Source organism: Manihot esculenta, chromosome 14 (assembly GCF_001659605.2).
Source record: "Manihot esculenta cultivar AM560-2 chromosome 14, M.esculenta_v8, whole genome shotgun sequence".
NCBI classification, from domain to species: Eukaryota; Viridiplantae; Streptophyta; class Magnoliopsida; order Malpighiales; family Euphorbiaceae; genus Manihot; species Manihot esculenta.
The window spans coordinates 24,570,467-24,591,134 of NC_035174.2; the positions used below are offsets into that span (position 1 = coordinate 24,570,467).

The 20,668-nt window shown below is 33.1% G+C and overlaps 1 protein-coding gene across 8 annotated transcripts in view; it reads left to right on the forward strand.

The window, feature by feature from the left end:
• Positions 1–728: 728 nt before the first annotated feature.
• Positions 729–20,668, forward strand: part of LOC110600192 (ankyrin repeat-containing protein At5g02620) — a 30,375-nt gene continuing 10,435 nt past the window's right edge. The window contains exons 1-8 of one of the 8 annotated variants that reach the window (XM_043950620.1): positions 729–885; positions 1,149–1,176; positions 1,263–1,373; positions 3,140–3,228; positions 5,210–6,643; positions 7,116–7,274; positions 7,480–7,907; positions 8,136–8,958. In XM_043950620.1, coding sequence (XP_043806555.1) covers positions 3,201–3,228; positions 5,210–6,643; positions 7,116–7,274; positions 7,480–7,907; positions 8,136–8,792 — 2,706 coding nt within the window. In that variant the 5' untranslated portion in view covers positions 729–885; positions 1,149–1,176; positions 1,263–1,373; positions 3,140–3,200 and the 3' untranslated portion in view covers positions 8,793–8,958. Of the gene's footprint in view, positions 1,374–1,397; positions 1,417–3,139; positions 3,229–5,209; positions 6,644–7,115; positions 7,275–7,479; positions 7,908–8,135; positions 8,959–20,668 lie in introns of those variants that run through there. The other 7 variants (XM_043950619.1, XM_043950616.1, XM_043950621.1 and 4 more) reach the window with 7 other exon arrangements.

The window sequence follows — 20,668 nt, forward strand, 5'->3', positions numbered from 1 at the left end:
CCTGATTAAAATTCAACCCACTGTCAATAAAAGTATTTATTTTTTTATTTGTGTGTTTAGAGTAATCAATAAGTTCTATTACACGATTCCAAATTATGCTCCAAATTAGTTCTAATAAAGTAACATTTCTTTTTCGAGTAACATGTCTTACTTCAAAGAAGAAAAGTTAATTAAAAATAAAGTTTACATTTTTAACTTCTTTTTAAAATGGATTCCGATTTTCAAAATACGGCAAAAATTTAAATTTTATTTTATTTATTTAATTTTAAAATGTCAATATTATCTTATTTATTTAATTTTAAAATGTTAATGTTATTTTCATCTTTAATTCTTCAAACTTTAATTTTCAATAATTTTAAATTTCAAATATTCAAGGTTGAATTTTTAAATTTAAGCAATCTTTTAATTTTCTTTTGCAAAATTTATTTTTAAAATTACTTTTATTTTTCACTTCAAATTGCTGTTATTTTCTCTCAAAATTTGCCCGTCTATCAAACTTGTAAGCTTTTTTTTAAAAAACATTCTTACACATTTTTTAAATAAAAATAAAGCAAATGGAATCAAATATTTTTAAATTTGACTTAGTTGACTGAATTTATCGGGATATGAATTTTAAAAGTAAGTTTATTTTAGGAATAGGGAAGCTGTTTAAGTGGGGTCTGTCTGTTGACCCTTGACTTTGAAACATAACATGTTCACATTTCTATTTAATTGATTGAGCTTATCATAACTCTATTTCCTTTTCATGAGATCATTTCCTGCCTTTTTCTTCAACCGCATATCTGTCTCTAAATCTGGCAACAAATTTCTGTCCACCAGCTGAAAACCCCTTCCAAACCCCATCGAATATCTGGCAAACAGTTTAGCAAATCTTGGAAAGTGTAGGTAAGGATAACAATGAAATGAAAATCACCAAAAACTGAGTTGAGGTATGGGTATGATTTAAGCTTTCCCAATGACATCGCCTTTGTTGACATTTATTGATAATTTGAATGCTAAACCAGTCCAGCTTCACATATTCTCGAGTGTTTTTATGATTGGGAGGAAATCAATAGTAAGACGTAGATTTGTTTCAATTTTATGGGTTTTAGCGTGTTCATTTGATAAAAGGAAAGATTAGATTCGCATCCTCATTGCTGGTTTTGCAGGAGAGTGAATGATTGGAAGAGGAAAGAGGTAGTGAATTTTGATAAAAGGGAAGATTAGATTTGTGCTTCCAGTAGCATTCGGCTACCTCAGGTCTTCTCTCTCGATTTTGGCAGCTGTCTAAGTGAACTGAGAAGATCAGCTGCGTGAAGTAAGCTTGTTCGGTTCGCTGAACGAAGCCTGTGAACTGGGTTGCTCGGTCCATCGCTCTGCTCTCAACTTGTTCGGTAAAATGTCGACAAAGTTTTTCTAATTCTCTCAATATGCCAGGTTGAGATGTGAATTATTGATTTAGAGTTTTTAGTTTTTTTTTTTTTTTTAACCGGCAAATCATTAAATTATAAATTACATGACTGCCTAAAAAAATTCCTAAAAAAAATTCAAAAAATTATAAAATTATCCTTTACTTTGTCGTCCTTTCGTCCCACTACTGGACCTGTTCTTATCTATCACTTTTGACTTAATTCCCTCCCCCATGTTTCCGCCATGTCGCCACCGCCAACCTCTTTAGAGTTTCTAGTTGATTACTGGATTCTTTTATTATATGTTCAATTTCTTTTTCTTGCCTTTTGGATTAAGGGCGTCAATTATACTCTTTTAAGAATCAGAGCCAATTTTTATTCCTTTATACTCTTTTGAGAATCAGAGCTAATTTTTTTTTTCAAAGAAAAAATAGAACCAAAATTAACTCTTCATTTCAAATCGGAATCATAATAAAAATTTTGTTTAATTTTAAGAATTTTATTTAATTTCATTTTTAACATTTCAATATAGGTTTATGTCTCTATTTAAAATTATAATAATGTTATTGTAATTTTTTAAAAAGAATAAAAATATTATGTTTAATATTAAAAAATAATAAAATTATATATTGTTAGCAGTACAAAAATAACAATACTAAAGGTGAGAAATATATTATACTTGTAAAATTAAAAGTGATATGGTAAAAAAGGAAATGAAAATGCTCTTACACTCTGTAAATGTAAATAAGAGAAAATAAGATGGTTGGTGCTTATGAGCAACTATTGCGAAATTCAAATTAGTAAATTATTAAAGAAGGTGAATGTATGTAGATTGCTTAAGGTTAAGATGAGCATAAGAATGCGTATTTTGAATCCTGTGTGTATTTTATTTTTTATACTGTAAAAAAACAGAATTAGTTAGTAATTTTTATAGAAATTTAACTAGTACTGGCTAATGAATAAAATATCCTACAATCGTGCGTAAGAAAATCTATTGTATAATATTTTTTAACGGTAATTTAGATGTCATGAGAGGTTCGACTTTTTGGGCGAGTCTTTTACTGTTTCGAATGTTGACCATATGAATGACCGAATCTCTTTTTTTATAGGTAAAATTTGTATGATCGAGTGCCATGAGATATTAGGATTTTATTACTTGGCTCTGTTGTATGATGACAACACATGACACACTTTGAAAAATAATGTATAATATCAAAAAATTTATTTAGATGTCTAATTAAATATTATAAAATTATTTAAAATATTGATAATTAAAGAAATTAGAAAATAAAGAATAAAAGATAATATTGCCGCTAGTTGGTGTAAAACATTAAAGTCTCAAGATTGAATTACCTTCTAATTCTATGGTGCATCAATTACTGTCTAGCTCATCATACTTTTATTAAATTATTATAAAATTAAAATTTGAAATTATTTTCAATTTGATCCTGATATAAATCAGAACATATTCAAAATAGAAAATATAAATTTAAATGGTAAAAAAGTGTGTGAATTGTGACTATTGGATTGAAATTTATGTTTTAGGGTTGAAGTTTATGACGAGAAATATTGAATTCTTTTTAATAATTTTTTTTTATAATTTTATTCTAGTCGAATTATTGATGAACTAAATTCAGTTTGCTAAGAAAAAACACATTAAGTTTTTATTTTAATAAAGTTAAATTTTATTTTATATATATGTATAATATTTAGATCAAGAATACTTATTATAGGAGTATTGATCATTGCAGGATAGGAATATCGATCATTGAAGGCTTTCTTATTTATAACAGCTTAAATTGGGCAATCGACATGGCTACTAATGAAGGAAACAGAAATGGTATGACTTATTTACTTGTCTATAATATTGTGCAAATTTTATTGGACTTTTAGAATGAAATTATTTTATTTTTAATGTTTATTTACAATTTTTTATAATTTCATTATTCAATTTAGTCATTGTGTCTCTTCTTATGTCTTTTATCTCTTAAAATGTAACTAATAATAATTACTTGGTGATTATTGTTAAGAATTTGGTCTTTTTTATAACAACTATTTATAATAAATCATTTTATTGGTAATTGACTTTTTTTATTTTTCATACCAACTCATTTTAAGCGTTTAGTAATTATTTATATGCAATAGCAGCCTCCTTCGCCCAAACTTATCAAGCCAAAGGAAAAAGCAATAGGAAACAAAACAACAAAGCATTCTACCAGTCAATCAAGCATCAAATAAACCCCCATCACAGCAAGCAAGGTGTCATAATATCAGAGAAAAAAACTAAGAATTGAAAGAGATGGGAGATTTGATGAGATTGTGGTGAGAAGAGACTACAAGAAGTAGGAGATGAGAAAGAGATAGAGCTGAGAGAGAGAATTAGAAAATCAGACGTCAGACCAAATTGTCACAATAACATTATTCAGCTGGCTGGAGAAATGCTTCCAGCTGGTATTTATACAATAATTATTGTAACTGATTTCTTAACAACCAAAGCTATCGGAGCCTATTTCCCTCCAAAACTCAAATCATAGTTTTCCCACCACTCTGTTTTTATCAATTCCCTTTTTCTTCTTTCTATAATATGTGACACAAGGCTAGTGCAGGAACCCAAACTCCTTGTCATCAATAACCTCTTTATAGAATATCAAACCAACGCATAAATTGCAGGCCTCATTACCATCACAGTTGTCATGGCTTATTCTGTACTACACCCACCCAAATCATTCCCAAATATAGGCACCACAAAAGTCAAACTCCATTTCAGCAATCACACAGAATTTCACAACATCAATAAATAACATCCCTTTCAACAACAATAACCATAAAACACCCAAAAGACATTCCAACATCAGACATACAAGCAAATGGGAAAACACATCATTTAAAACCTGAGCTTGCAGCATTTCACCATTTATCTGCATAATATGGTGACCCAGCCTCAATCCAAAAAAATACAGCACATCAAACTATTCCAAAGTTACCCTTCAGAATAAAAGCCCAAGAGAGATCGTCCACTCTTATGTCCACCTGCTCCAGTCAATTACACTACTGCTTGCCCCATCCTCTGTCATTAACTTAATTTCACTACACTTGCTACTTTCTTTACAACTGATCCTGCATCAGCTACTAATGGTTAAAAACAACCTTATTCTTCTCCCACCAACCACATTACATAGTGGCAGTAAACACAATTCTTCTTATAGCAGCTAGCAGGGATTTCCCAGTAGCTCTTCGTGTAGGCCAATTAATTTCCTTTCTCCACCTCATAGGGCCCCTCCTAATCTCACCTCTCTATAGCACTTCCTTCCAAACCCTATTAGAGAAATTACAATCAAAGAATAAATGCTCCACTGTCTCCTCATGAACATTGCAAAAGCGGCATTTATCATCAGACACCAACGTCCATTTAACTAGTTTATTATACAATTTGCATGAAAGACAATTCATGGACCCGTGTCGATGTAAATTGGCATTAATGGAGATTATATAAATTAAATGTAACAGCTCATAAATTGTTCTCAATTTACTATGAAAAATTTATACACATGAACTCTGCATTTTATTTTGCTGGAAAGTATTTTTGAAGCAATTCAGAAATATGTATTGTGGAATATAATAATTCAACACATTTAAAATTATTCAGAGAATAAGTTTAATTTTGTTGTCTACAAATTACTTTGAAAAAGAAAATAATAATTAATTTATAAAATTTTAATTTAAATACGCATCTGTTGTTGCATGGTATAATTTAACAATTTTCTCATTTTTGTTACTTTCCTTATCATGATTTGCATTTTCTTTTCAATTCAACTTGATAGATGAAGGAATTAAATTGGCACTGTATAAAGCTGCGATAAGTGGTGACTGGGAGAAGGCTGCATCCTTACAACCAACTAAAAGAACGCTCAATAAGCGAGGGGAGACTGCTCTCCATATTGCAACGGCAGCAAGCCACACTCGTTTTGTGGAAAAGCTTGTTGGTATGATACCCGAAAGTGATAAAGAGTTTTTAGCTATTCGAACTATACCAACTGCAATTGCTCCTCAAACTTCATCTCTAGCTCAAGCCGTAGTAGCAGCTCCAACTGCATTCGAAATAAGAGAGGACCTAACCACAAGCAGAAGATCAATTGTAGCCGCATTGGAATCTGCAAATGCAAAAGCGCATGCAGCTCAACAAGGAAATGCCCAAGCCACAACCTTAGTAAGAATAGAGCGACAAGTAGGGTCCCCAGTCCAAGCTGCCAACACAGCAACAACTTCCAAGGCAATTGCCCCTCAAGCTTCATCTCCAAGTGAAGCCATACCAGCAGCCCCAACTTTATCCACCATTGAAGAGGACCCATCCACAAGCGAAGCTCAAGCTGAATCTGCAACCACAAACACAAATGCAGCTCAACAAGAAAATGCCCAAGCCACAACCTTAGTAACAATAGAGCGACAAGTAGGGTCCCCAGTCCAAGCTGCCAACACAGCAACAACTTCCAAGGCAATTGCCCCTCAAGCTTCATCTCCAAGTGAAGCCATACCAGCAGCCCCAACTTTATCCACCATTGAAGAGGACCCATCCACAAGCGAAGCTCAAGCTGAACCTCCAACCACAAACACAAATGCAGCTCAACAAGAAAATGCCCAAGCCACAACCTTAGTAACAATAGAGCGACAAGTAGGGTCCCCAGTCCAAGCTGCCAACACAGCAACAACTTCCAAGGCAATTGCCCCTCAAGCTTCATCTCCGAGTGAAGCCATACCAGCAGCCCCAACTTTATCCACCATTGAAGAGGACCCATCCACAAGCGAAGCTCAAGCTGAATCTGCAACCACAAACACAAATGCAGCTCAACAAGAAAATGCCCAAGCCACAACTGTAGTAACAGTAGCGCAACAAGTAAGGGTCCCAATCCAAGCCGCAACCTCAGCAACAACTTCAACAGCAATTGCATCTCAAGCATCAACTCTAGGTGGAGCCGGAGCAGTAGCCTCAGAATCAGAGGATCAGGGAAATACAGCCTTTTGCTATGCTGCTATATCTGGAAATGTGAAAATTGCTCAAATTATGAGGGAGAAGAAAACTGATTTGCCAAAGGTCCGAGGTGGGAAAGGTTTCTTACCTATTTATATGGCAGCTTTGGCTGGCCATGCAGAAATGGTGCGGCAACTGTACAAGCTTCATCGTGACGACAACCAACTAAAACTAGAAGATGGCGATCTCGTTAGTTTACTTATCGCTTTGGTGGAGTCTGATATATACGGTAAGGAACTTCACACAAAAATAATGCGATTAATCTCTAAAAAATTTATTGATGGTAAACCAACTGAAACTAAATGCTTTTATTAATATAAATTGAAATTAGCTACTGGGTTCAATAAATATGGATGAAATTAGTACATTTTCGATTTTGTGCTTAATTAATCATAATTGTGTTTTTAAATGCAAGACATTATATTTGAAAACTTGTTTTTACGACTGAAAACTAAAATTTCTCGTTCCAAATATTCAGTTGACAATTAAAATAACAATATATTTTAGTACTAATTTTAAAATAGTAAAAATTAATCGCAAGTTATCTCTGGTGCTCCATGTTTTGTTTGTCTTTAACATTAATGTTAAAACTGCCTTTTTTTTCCTTTAGTTTTGTCTAATTTTAATTCAACTGAATAATTTGAAAATTCTAAAAAGAGTAAAATTATAAAGTCAGGCTAACATTAGTAATTTGTTTTTAGATATTGCACTTGAGATGATAGAAGATCGCCCTGAGTTGGCCACTAAGAGGGATGAAAAGAATAGACAGGGAGAGACAGCACTGCATGCGTTTGCTCGAAAACCTTGTATACCTTCAATTCAAACATCTACAGGGATCTGGAGCTACTGCAGAAACTTCTGTTAGTATTCTATCTTTTAAACTTAACTGCTGTGATTGTATCTGGTACTATTCATTTGATACATTAGTTGATACATGACTGTTAATCATTAATGGTATTAATCATATGATGCTATGAAATTCTTTTTATTTTATATATTAAAGTTTTGAATCACCTGAAAAAGCAAACCCAATTAAATTTAGTAGATTTGTTATCTCAATTGCAGTTTCTGACAGACGTAAGCATGAACAAGGTCTTAGGCTAGTCCAAAAGCTTTGGGAGAAAGTAATATTACTGAAGGAGCATGAAGTTTCTGATCTTATGATTCTACCTTCTGGGAAACGACTAATATTTATTGCAGCTGAAAATGGAAACGTGGAGTTCTTAACCATACTTATACGTCAATATCCAGATTTAGTATTGAAGGTGGATGATAACCAATATACCATTTTTCATATAGCTGTTTTGAATCGACATGAGAAAATCTTCCGGCTCATCCTTCAGTTGGGTATGATGAAAAATTTGATAAACTTGCATGAAGATGCGAACGGGAATAACATATTGCACTTGGCTGGAAAGTTGCCACCACCGAGTCGACTAAATATTATACGAGGAGCAGCTCTCCAACTGCAGCATGAACTACTGTGGTTTGAGGTAACCTATTATTAGTTCTTTCTGCGTGGATAACACTCATAGGCATCATACTCACTGATGATAAATAATATTTTCATTAGAAAAATGTGTAGACACATCTTATAATAACAAGCATAATATTATAATTGTTATTAATAAATATATTGATTTTAGAAGCCTAAAAAATTATCTATTAGGATCTAACTCTTTATGCCTCTCAAACATGATATCCATATGCGAAAATTCTAGGAAGTGAAGAAGGTTGTTAGACCAGGGCAAATTGCTGAGAAAAATCTAGCTGGCAAGACTGCAAGGGAGGTATTCATGGATGCTCACGAGGATCTACGGAAAAAAGCAGAGAAATGGATGATAAATACAGCAAATTCATGCATGCTTGTGGCAACCCTGATTGCCACTGTTGTTTTTGCAGCAGCTTTTACAGTCCCTGGTGGCAATGGACAAGGTACTGGAATTCCTATTTTTGTTCGTGATACCTTGTTTAAAATCTTTGCCATAGCAGATGCAGTGTCTTTAGCTTCCTCAACCTCTTCTATCCTCTCCTTCTTGTCCATTCTTACTTCTCGATTCTCCATGGATGATTTTCTCAAATCATTGCCGAGGAAGTTAATCTGTGGACTCTTATTCCTTTTCGTAGCAATAATAACAATGATGGTTGCCTTTGTTCTAGCCTTTTTCTTTATTTTCAAACATGGATTGATCCAATTTGCTATTTCTATTTCTGCACTTGCTTCTATCCCAATCGTTTTGTTCATTTGGCAGCTCTTTCTTGTTTATGAGATGATTCGTTCTACCTACATGTGCTCCTTCGTCTTCTGTAGCAATAACGAAACTCTCTTTCCTACAAAATCAAAATTTCCGAGAAAGCTATGTTGTTCCTTCAATTAGCTCCATTTTTATTCTTCTAGCCTATCTTCAGTTGTGCGCTTGTCTCTTTTCCTACTTGTTTGAGTGTGCAAAATAAAATCATTCTTGTATTATATTCTTCTTGTATAATGAACGTTAAATGGAATAATATGTTTTTCATAATAATAATCTCCCCTATTTTTAATTATTTTAATTAATCTTTTTCTGGCAGCTAACGTATTATACACTCAGTTTGAATGATGTTTTTCTTTTACTTGATAATGATATTTCATAGGCTAATAATTTTCATTACTTTCAATTTTAATAAAAATATATCATTATGCTTGACGATAGAAAACGGTATAGAAAATCGTTAAAACAAGATGACTAGCTTAAGCATGAAAACCACTCTTGTATACAATAGCTATTTCCATTTCGTCAAACTTTTGGTTGTTTCATGCAACTTGATCTAAATGTAACAGTTCCTTTTTTTTTTCTAAGAAAAATTTACGGTCATTACAGTACTCGGAATAAAATTAAAAATTTTTTCTCGAAATATATGCGTGTTGATATCTTAATTGTAACGTACTCAAATTAAAATTGTTATTAATGCTGGAGTTAAAATCAATTTAACGTTATCGTCATCGGAGCATATAGTAAGTTTATCATAATTTTTATATACCTAATTTTGTTTCATATTCTCAAAAGATTAAATACTTATATAGAAATCTTTAAACATTTACTCCATCAAATAATGTATATGTATGATGGAGTTTAAAATTCAATACACAAATTTCAATATACCCTTGGAGATCAATTTATAAAATCAATATAAAATTTCATGGTGTCAAGCACGGTTACTCTAAATCTCCTTATACAATTACATGTCTAACTATTACAATAAGAAACCAGAATAATACTATATAACTTAAATCTAATGTGCACCGTCAGATTTGGCTTCTTTTCCTTGTATTTGGATTCCTGAGTTAAAAGGGAAAGGTTAAGCTAGTATTTAACTAATTAAATTTAACTTGCATGCATCATAAATGTTGAACACACCACAAATTCAAAAAAGACAATGAATATATTATATTCATGAATCTAAATGTATACAACACAAATATTATAATAATATACTAAATTCTAGTTTATAATTTAAATAAATGAGTTTAATTCTGCTCTTCTGTTGTAGATAACGAGACACCTTGCTGATTAAGTTTAAGCATCTTACTTTTGACCTGTCGAATCTTTTTAAGTTTGATTATGGACTTGAATGATAAACTAATTCAAATTACTCCTAAACTATTTCTAAGAAACCTTTAAAATATTGGGGAAACTTATAAACAAGCACGTGTAAAAATTGAACAAAAAAAAAATTTAGTGGTATATTTTGACGGCTTAAAATTTTAACATCGAGCAAAAATTTATTTTTTAGCAACCACGTCTTTGGCTATTAAATCTGCCTTCTTAAGGAGAATTTTTGGTGGCTGAAACTATATTTTGATTGGAAATCAAACCTAACATGAAGAAAATAATATGCCTCAAAATCAAAGCTTTTTGCCTTTTGAAGGCAAAGAAAATATATTATTCCAAGGTAATATATTATTAGTTTGAATACTTGAAGTTCATAATTGCTTAGGTTATCAATAATAAGTAACAATTATTGTAATTTACTAAGAAATTGCATTATCTAACTTAAACTCACAATGCAGTTTGGTTTGTTGGTTAGCATTGGATCTCTCTAATTTTTAAGGCACTTGATAAATAAAATTTTAAAAACGTTCTTTGAGTGATTTATTGGGTAGAGTTAATTAGCGAACATTTCTTAATTAATTTAAACCTACAGAGAGATTGGTTATGTGGAGCGTCTTCCATAACTATAACTAATTTATTGAAACGAATAAATATATTTTTGTTTTTATGATCAATTCCCAAACTGAAATGAATTCTAAACTTCAACTAGAACTTGTTTAGATTAATTTTATTCTCTTTTGATTACCGCTTTCTTTAATTGTTTTAATCTTTATTTTAACTCATTATCAAAACCCCCATTTATTTTTATTTTTTATTTTTCTAGTCATTATTTGAAAATTTTTAGTGTCAATTCCCTGTAAATTCGATCATATTCTCCCTATACGCAATTCATATTTATTGGTTTTAAATATATTATTTTTTATAGTTTTAACACCCATAAAAAATTAGCGCCGTTGCCAAGGAATTGATTTAAACTAACTTATTCTTTTAATGACCAAGTTGGGATGTAAAGAAAATATCCTTTACGATCCAAAAATTGAACGTACTGCCAATAACTTGAGAAGACGAGCAAATTCGAAGAACTAAGCCTCAAAACCATCTTCATCCACAATCAATGAGGAGATAGTAACAGTTTTGGATCCTGCTGCACAACCAGTTGCAGAGGTCCTAGGTCCTACCGTGGCTGGCACAACAGTTGCTGCACTAGAAGTACCCCACTAAATACCTGCAGTAGCAATTGAGTTTGAAATTGAACACTGACTGTCGGTTGTCGAAGCCGGTCAAAAATAATATTTTTAGTTATCAACAATATTACAACTGCAGATAGTGGTGAAAGGATCGAATCCACAGGGAATTAATACTTATCTATCTTTCCTATCAAGACCAAGAAAATAGACTGAAAGTAAACAAACTGAAATCAAAATAAAAATAAAGTGCAAGTAAAGTAAAAAAGGGGGGGTTTGAGATTGATTCAATTGAACTAAGACTGAAGGCAATAAAATAAGCGAATAATTAAAATAAAGACAATCAAATATGATAAAGGTCTAGTTGAAGAATTAGATCCACTTCAGTTGTTGGGATTGATCATTGATACTTAGGTTCTTTTGTTTGATTCAATAAATTAGTTATGAAGGTGGAAGACGCTTCTCATCACCATATCTCTCCTTAGGCATAAACCAATTAAGGAACGTCCTCTAATTAATTACTAATCAACAAGTTGCCAAGGAACGTCCTTGGGCCTTAGGCATCAAAACAACTGTCAATTGCATTAAGAAATAGAGAGACCTAATTCTAGCTACCCAAACGCATGGTGATATTGCTAGATTATGCAACTTCCTTAGTTTTTACACCAAGTGTTCTTGTGTTTGAACAATCCAAGCAATTACGGACTCAAAATTATTCAAACTAACAATATATTACCTTGCAATCAAGAATCAAGTGGCCACATTGATCAAAATAACAAAGCAATAATGGAATCAAGTATGAAATTGCATAAATATTGAATAACCAAAAGATAAACAACTTATGTTTAGATCTCCCAATCCATAAAATAACCAAAGTATCACCTAATCGTCAACTAGAATAAAAGGTTTTAGCCACTCATGGCTGAAACAAAAACCAAAAACAAGAAAAGAAGAAGAAGAGAAGGAACCGAAGCCCTTGGAGAAGAAGCCTTGTGCGCCGGATGCAGAGAAGATGGGGAGAGAGTTTCTGGAGAGAGATCCGGCGCCTTTGAAGAGAGGCTTATATAGCCTTTGAGTGTTGCCCTAGTTGCTGCCCAAGTTGCTGTCCAAGTCTCTCTCCTTGCCGCCCATATCCTTGCATTGATGAGGTGGAGCCTCTCTTTTGCATTTTGAATTTTGAATGTGCAAGACTTGAGGTGGCATGTGTGTCTTCTTTGGCTTCCTTGACAAGCTGAATTTGAATTTTAAATTTGAATGTGCATGTTCTAGAGACTTGGCTTCTTCAATAAGGAAAAGAGGTTCTTGAAGATTTGAATTTCAAATTACTCTTGCACTTTCCTTGTTTGCCACTTTTCTTATTTAGCACTTTCCTTAATAAGCCGAATCTTGGATTTTGAATGCTCTTGGAGATTTGAAATTTGAATTTCAAATTACTTTCCTTATTTGTCTCCTCTTCTGGTGCAACTTGGCATGCTTGCTCTCCTTTGTTCTATTTTAGACAGTTTTAGAGGCATTTTCTCCAAATCGCCTCTTTACACCGTTTTCTGCAGAATAAGATCAAAATCACAAAATTAGGTAGAAAAAGTGTAAATTAACACCAATAACATCATGATAAAGTGGTCTAATTTTGGACTGATCAAATACCCCCACACCTAGCCTTTTGCTTATCCTCAAGCAAATAAACTTAGTCAAATAAGCTCTCTTTGCTAATTGATCCTTTATTTCCACTTAAGCTCTCCCTCTAGATACCTACTTTGAAGCATTGCAGTGCAGAATGTATACACTAAGGTTACTCACCTTCTTTCCTTGTCTCCCTTTACCTACCATGGCTAGTATTTGTTTTCCTCAAGCAATTACGGACTCAAAATTATTCAAACTAACAATATATTACCTTGCAATCAAGAATCAAGTGGCCACATTGATCAAAATAACAAAGCAATAATGGAATCAAGTATGAAATTGCATAAATATTGAATAACCAAAAGATAAACAACTTATGTTTAGATCTCCCAATCCATAAAATAACCAAAGTATCACCTAATCGTCAACTAGAATAAAAGGTTTTAGCTACTCATGGCTGAAACAAAAACCAAAAACAAGAAAAGAAGAAGAAGAGAAGGAACCGAAGCCCTTGGAGAAGAAGCCTTGTGCGCCGGATGCAGAGAAGATGGGGAGAGAGTTTCTGGAGAGAGATCCGGCGCCTTTGAAGAGAGGCTTATATAGCCTTTGAGTGTTGCCCTAGTTGCTGCCCAAGTTGCTGTCCAAGTCTCTCTCCTTGCCGCCCATATCCTTGCATTGATGAGGTGGAGCCTCTCTTTTGCATTTTGAATTTTGAATGTGCAAGACTTGAGGTGGCATGTGTGTCTTCTTTGGCTTCCTTGACAAGCTGAATTTGAATTTTAAATTTGAATGTGCATGTTCTAGAGACTTGGCTTCTTCAATAAGGAAAAGAGGTTCTTGAAGATTTGAATTTCAAATTACTCTTGCACTTTCCTTGTTTGCCACTTTTCTTATTTAGCACTTTCCTTAATAAGCCGAATCTTGGATTTTGAATGCTCTTGGAGATTTGAAATTTGAATTTCAAATTACTTTCCTTATTTGTCTCCTCTTCTGGTGCAACTTGGCATGCTTGCTCTCCTTTGTTCTATTTTAGACAGTTTTAGAGGCATTTTCTCCAAATCGCCTCTTTACACCGTTTTCTGCAGAATAAGATCAAAATCACAAAATTAGGTAGAAAAAGTGTAAATTAACACCAATAACATCATGATAAAGTGGTCTAATTTTGGACTGATCAAATACCCCCACACCTAGCCTTTTGCTTATCCTCAAGCAAATAAACTTAGTCAAATAAGCTCTCTTTGCTAATTGATCCTTTATTTCCACTTAAGCTCTCCCTCTAGATACCTACTTTGAAGCATTGCAGTGCAGAATGTATACACTAAGGTTACTCACCTTCTTTCCTTGTCTCCCTTTACCTACCATGGCTAGTATTTGTTTTCCTCAAGCAATTACGGACTCAAAATTATTCAAACTAACAATATATTACCTTGCAATCAAGAATCAAGTGGCCACATTGATCAAAATAACAAAGCAATAATGGAATCAAGTATGAAATTGCATAAATATTGAATAACCAAAAGATAAACAACTTATGTTTAGATCTCCCAATCCATAAAATAACCAAAGTATCACCTAATCGTCAACTAGAATAAAAGGTTTTAGCCACTCATGGCTGAAACAAAAACCAAAAACAAGAAAAGAAGAAGAAGAGAAGGAACCGAAGCCCTTGGAGAAGAAGCCTTGTGCGCCGGATGCAGAGAAGATGGGGAGAGAGTTTCTGGAGAGAGATCCGGCGCCTTTGAAGAGAGGCTTATATAGCCTTTGAGTGTTGCCCTAGTTGCTGCCCAAGTTGTTGTCCAAGTCTCTCTCCTTGCCGCCCATATCCTTGCATTGATGAGGTGGAGCCTCTCTTTTGCATTTTGAATTTTGAATGTGCAAGACTTGAGGTGGCATGTGTGTCTTCTTTGGCTTCCTTGACAAGCTGAATTTGAATTTTAAATTTGAATGTGCATGTTCTAGAGACTTGGCTTCTTCAATAAGGAAAAGAGGTTCTTGAAGATTTGAATTTCAAATTACTCTTGCACTTTCCTTGTTTGCCACTTTTCTTATTTAGCACTTTCCTTAATAAGCCGAATCTTGGATTTTGAATGCTCTTGGAGATTTGAAATTTGAATTTCAAATTACTTTCCTTATTTGTCTCCTCTTCTGGTGCAACTTGGCATGCTTGCTCTCCTTTGTTCTATTTTAGACAGTTTTAGAGGCATTTTCTCCAAATCGCCTCTTTACACCGTTTTCTGCAGAATAAGATCAAAATCACAAAATTAGGTAGAAAAAGTGTAAATTAACACCAATAACATCATGATAAAGTGGTCTAATTTTGGACTGATCAAATACCCCCACACCTAGCCTTTTGCTTATCCTCAAGCAAATAAACTTAGTCAAATAAGCTCTCTTTGCTAATTGATCCTTTATTTCCACTTAAGCTCTCCCTCTAGATACCTACTTTGAAGCATTGCAGTGCAGAATGTATACACTAAGGTTACTCACCTTCTTTCCTTGTCTCCCTTTACCTACCATGGCTAGTATTTGTTTTCCTCAAGCAATTACGGACTCAAAATTATTCAAACTAACAATATATTACCTTGCAATCAAGAATCAAGTGGCCACATTGATCAAAATAACAAAGCAATAATGGAATCAAGTATGAAATTGCATAAATATTGAATAACCAAAAGATAAACAACTTATGTTTAGATCTCCCAATCCATAAAATAACCAAAGTATCACCTAATCGTCAACTAGAATAAAAGGTTTTAGCCACTCATGGCTGAAACAAAAACCAAAAACAAGAAAAGAAGAAGAAGAGAAGGAACCGAAGCCCTTAGAGAAGAAGCCTTGTGCGCCGGATGCAGAGAAGATGGGGAGAGAGTTTCTGGAGAGAGATCCGGCGCCTTTGAAGAGAGGCTTATATAGCCTTTGAGTGTTGCCCTAGTTGCTGCCCAAGTTGCTGCCCAAGTCTCTCTCCTTGCCGCCCATATCCTTACATTGATGAGGTGGAGCCTCTCTTTTGCATTTTGAATTTTGAATGTGCAAGTGGCACGTGTGTCTTCTTTGGCTTCCTTGACAAGCTGAATTTGAATTTTAAATTTGAATGTGCATGTTCTAGAGACTTGGCTTCTTCAATAAGGAAAAGAGGTTCTTGAAGATTTGAATTTCAAATTGCTCTGCACTTTCCTTGTTTGCCACTTTTCTTGTTTAGCACTTTCCTTAATAAGCCGAATCTTGGATTTTGAATGCTCTTGGAGATTTGAAATTTGAATTTCAAATTACTTTCTTTATTTGTCTCCTCTTCTGGTGCAACTTGGCATGCTTGCTCTCCTTTGTTATATTTTAGACAGTTTTAGAGGCATTTTCTCCAAATCGCCTCTTTACACCGTTTTCTGCAGAATAAGATCAAAATCACAAAATTAGGTAGAAAAAGTGTAAATTAACACCAATAACATCATGATAAAGTGGTCTAATTTTGGACTGATCAAATACCCCCACACCTAGCCTTTTGCTTATCCTCAAGCAAATAAACTTAGTCAAATAAGCTCTCTTTGCTAATTGATCCTTTATTTCCACTTAAGCTCTCCCTCTAGATACCTACTTTGAAGCATTGCAATGAAGAATGTATACACTAAGGTTACTCACCTTCTTTCCTTGTCTCCCTTTACCTACCATGGCTAGTATTTGTTTTCCTCAAGAGAGAGATTGCACATGCACATATTATTTGTTCAATTAAGACTTCTTTCTAGCTTTCAGAGTGATTTTCCCTTATCTTGAAGTACTCTATTCGGCCTTTTGCACTAAAATCTTGCTTGAAAAAATCACCAACCTTTTGATGTGAAGGTATATATTTTCAGTTGGTCATATGTGCAAGTGGCTACTAGCTCTGTTCATAGCCTTTTGACCATTGGAACAGTTTAAAATTTGTGCTTTGAAGTCTAAGCCTTTGCCAAATTTCCTATCTCAATGGATTTGGGCAAACCATCACCAATTGCTAAAACAAGTTATGTTAAGTTCATTCACACATCTTTCAATTTATTCTCTCTAATGAGCAATATATATTTTTCTCCATGGAAAGTTCAAAGATTCAATTCAAAAGGAAATTTCCAAAAATGAATACAACTCACTGCAATTGATTCAACATAGGTTTAAAGAGTCATCACATCAATGGGGTCATGGAAAGAAAGCTCATCCAACATAGTCTATGTGTTTGAGTAAAGCAAACCAAAACAGAAAAAAGAAAAGAAAAACTGTGGCTACATGTGTGTGTATTGAAAGCAAAAATAACAAAAATGAAAAAAAAAATTCAAACTGTGGCTATTCAGACTAAAAATTAAAGCAAAAATGGACTGAAAAGGTATGCACCCCCACACCTAAATCATGCATTGTCCTCAATGTATTGGAAATATTAAAATGCAAAAGAAACTGAGTACTCCCCTAGTGTGGTGTGCATGGTGCGATTACCTAGGCAGACTGAGAGACGAACAGATGTTCGTCTGGGAAGTCTTTCTTAACTGGACATGGTGCAGAGCTAGAGGGAAGCCGGCTTAGGTGATCAACCACTAGATTCTCCTTCCCTTTCTTGTCTCTTATCTCCAGATCGTACTCTTGTAATAGCAGAATCCACCGAATGAGTCTCGGTTTTGCCTCCTTTTTCTTGATCAGATATCGTAAGGCTGCATGGTCAGAATAAATGATGACTTTAATCCCTAGGAGGTATGGTCTAAATTTCTCCAAGGCAAATACAACAGCCAAGAGCTCCTTTTCTGTTATTGAGTAGTTGCTTTGGGCAGCATTTAATGTGCGAGATGCGTAGTGAATCACGTGGGGTGAATTCCCCACATGTTGCCCCAAGACTGCCCCCACTGCATAGTTGCTTGCATCACACATGATTTCAAAGGGCAAGTTCCAGTCAGGTGCTTGAATGATTGGGGCAGTCACAAGCAATTCCTTCATCAGATCAAATGCTATCTTGCAATCTACATCAAAATCAAATATTACATCCTGTTGGAGCAATCTGCATAATGGCAGTGTGACTTTGGAGAAGTCTTTTATGAATCTTCTGTAGAATCCTGCATGGCCAAGGAAAGAACGGACCTCTCTAACATTTGTGGGATAAGGTAGATTTTTGATGGTATCCACCTTGGCTTTGTCCACTTCAATTCCTTTAGCTGAAACAACATGGCCTAAGATCAAACCTTGGTTAACCATAAAGTGGTATTTTTCATAATTGAGTACAAGATTTGATTCAAGGCATCTTTGTAGGATCTTTTCAGATTGGCTAGGCATTCTTCAAAGGAGTTACCATATACTGTGAAATCATCCATGAAGACCTCAATGATTTTTTCTATATTTTTAAAACATTATTGATGATTCTTCTTTAAAAAACAAAAGAATTGTATCACTTGGAATGGTTGTGTACTGCCATTTACTCACAGATATTGCCTGCAGTAATAAGATTTATTAGAGAAAACCAAATAATCTTAAGGAATTAAGAGCAAAGGTATTAAATTTTGAAGATTGATTTTAAATTAGCACATGTTAACATTAGTCTGATTTAGTTTTTGTTAGTCGTTTTCTATTCAAATTTTTTAGTTTCATTTCCTTTTATAATAAGCCGCATTCATAGGGTAATTATCTTCTCATTTTTATTTTAATATTTTATCTTCTCATTTTTATTTTAATATTTTATTAATTTTTTTATAATATCTATTTAAAAAGTACTAAATTACTAAATTAGCATTGTAATGGAGAACAAATTAGACTATTATATACTATCAAATATATTTCATTATCTTAATAAAGTCGTCGGTTTTCAAATTTAATATATTAATTTCAGTTAGTTATATTTTTTAGTTATATTGTATGTTAATTAATTTTATTATCTGTCAAATTTGGATAATTAACTTTATTATGGGACCATAATGTCTTCTATGGAAACATCATGTTTCATGCAGATGAAACATATGTTTTAATAAAATGATCAAATTGTTTGATTTTATCATTAAACTGTTTGATTTTATCATGGATGAACCTTGTATACAAGAAGGTTAATGGAAGTGGAGTTGTATTTCTTATTTTATATGTAGGTGACATATTAATAATAGGAAATAATATTCCATTACTACAATATGTAAAGACTTGATTGTTCAAGAATTTCTTCAAGAAGGATTTGGGAGAAGCCGTTTATATTCTACGAAATAAGATCTATAGAGATAGATTTAAAAGGTTGCATGGCTTATCTAAATCTACTTACATTGACAAAATGCTAAAATGGTTTAGCATGGAGGAATTCAAGAAGGGATTCCTGGCTTTGTTACTTGAAGGGACTAATGAACTCAAAGTTCACGAATATTTGGATGCGAATTTTCAATCAGATTTTGATGATAACAAATCTCAATCTGGTTACAATTTTACTCTAAATAGTGGAGCAGTGAGTTGGAAAAGTTTCAAACTAGAGTTTGCTGTAGATTTTATAACAAAAGCCAAGTACACTTCTGTATCGTAGGCAACAAAGGAGACAGTTTTGGATCAAGAAGTTTATTTCTGAACTTGGTACGGTTTCTAGCATTATTAATCTAGTTACAATGAACTGTGATAGCATTGGAGCCATTGTATAAGCAGGGGAACCCAGGTCTCATTAAAGATCCAAGTATATACTTAAGTGATTCCAAATGATCACATAAATCATTGAAAGGAAAGATGTGGAGATAAAACAAGTTTCACTAATAACAATCTTAAAGATTCTCTTACTAAGGCATTATTCCAATAGAAACATAATTACTTCCTTTGTACTTATGTGATAAGTCATATAGGTGATTGGTTTTAGTGTAAGAGGAAGACTGTTAGTAATATGCCATATAGCCAATCTATTGTTGTAGTTGAATATTATTATTTGTGTATTTTAAGTATTTAAATATAATTTTACAAAGGCAGTTATTTATCTTTAGTGTTAATTTAATTGAATCTCGAATAAAGATAAAGTCCATGGGACTATTTATTGTGCAAAGGAAATTATAATGTGGTTATAATTGTGAGATTCCTATTGCATTTAAGTAATATATCCAAATGTTCTTGGCCGATATTCTTATCATGATTGGACAATGATTAGAGCTGTTGAGACTGATACATATTATGTTTTTTCTTTTAGAGGAAGTAATTGATCTCATAGATTGAGATATCTAGAATTAATATGTAGGTACTTATTTTATGAATAAGTGCACTGAACTGACCTGGCTGAGAAATCTATATGGAAAATAATGTGTGTCTATGAATTATTTAAGTGATGATTGTGTAAGTGATCATTTAACTTGAAATCAATAAATAATCTTATATACGGATTGTTATGTTTTGATTTATCTTACACGTTACTTGGTTCATGAGTAACAAATAGGGATGAATTGAATATATTAGAAACTATATAAATGTATTTATATAATTGAAATAAGATTCATCATTCTATGTTAAATTAGGGATGTTTCATTTGTTCTCTACTAGCATTGATCATGAAATCTTTGCACAAGGTGGAATTAAATTAGCAAATGATATTTGAAATTTCATTCAATAGGTCAATGGCTATTAAATGAGAACTAATATGATTTAATATTGCAGACACGTTTCATGCATCAAATGTTAAATTGAAATATTTGTGATGAAGGAATATTAATTACACTGACAAACTATGCACTGAAAGGTTAAGTCAAATTACTTTTGACATTCCGAATATTTGGATAGTCTTGACATGTTGCTAGACGATATTCTTGACATTTAAATTAATTAATTAGTTAATTATATTTATTGTTAATATATTTAAAACGTAATGGGTCACACACATAAATAATTAGATGACAAAATAAAATGAAAAATTAAATC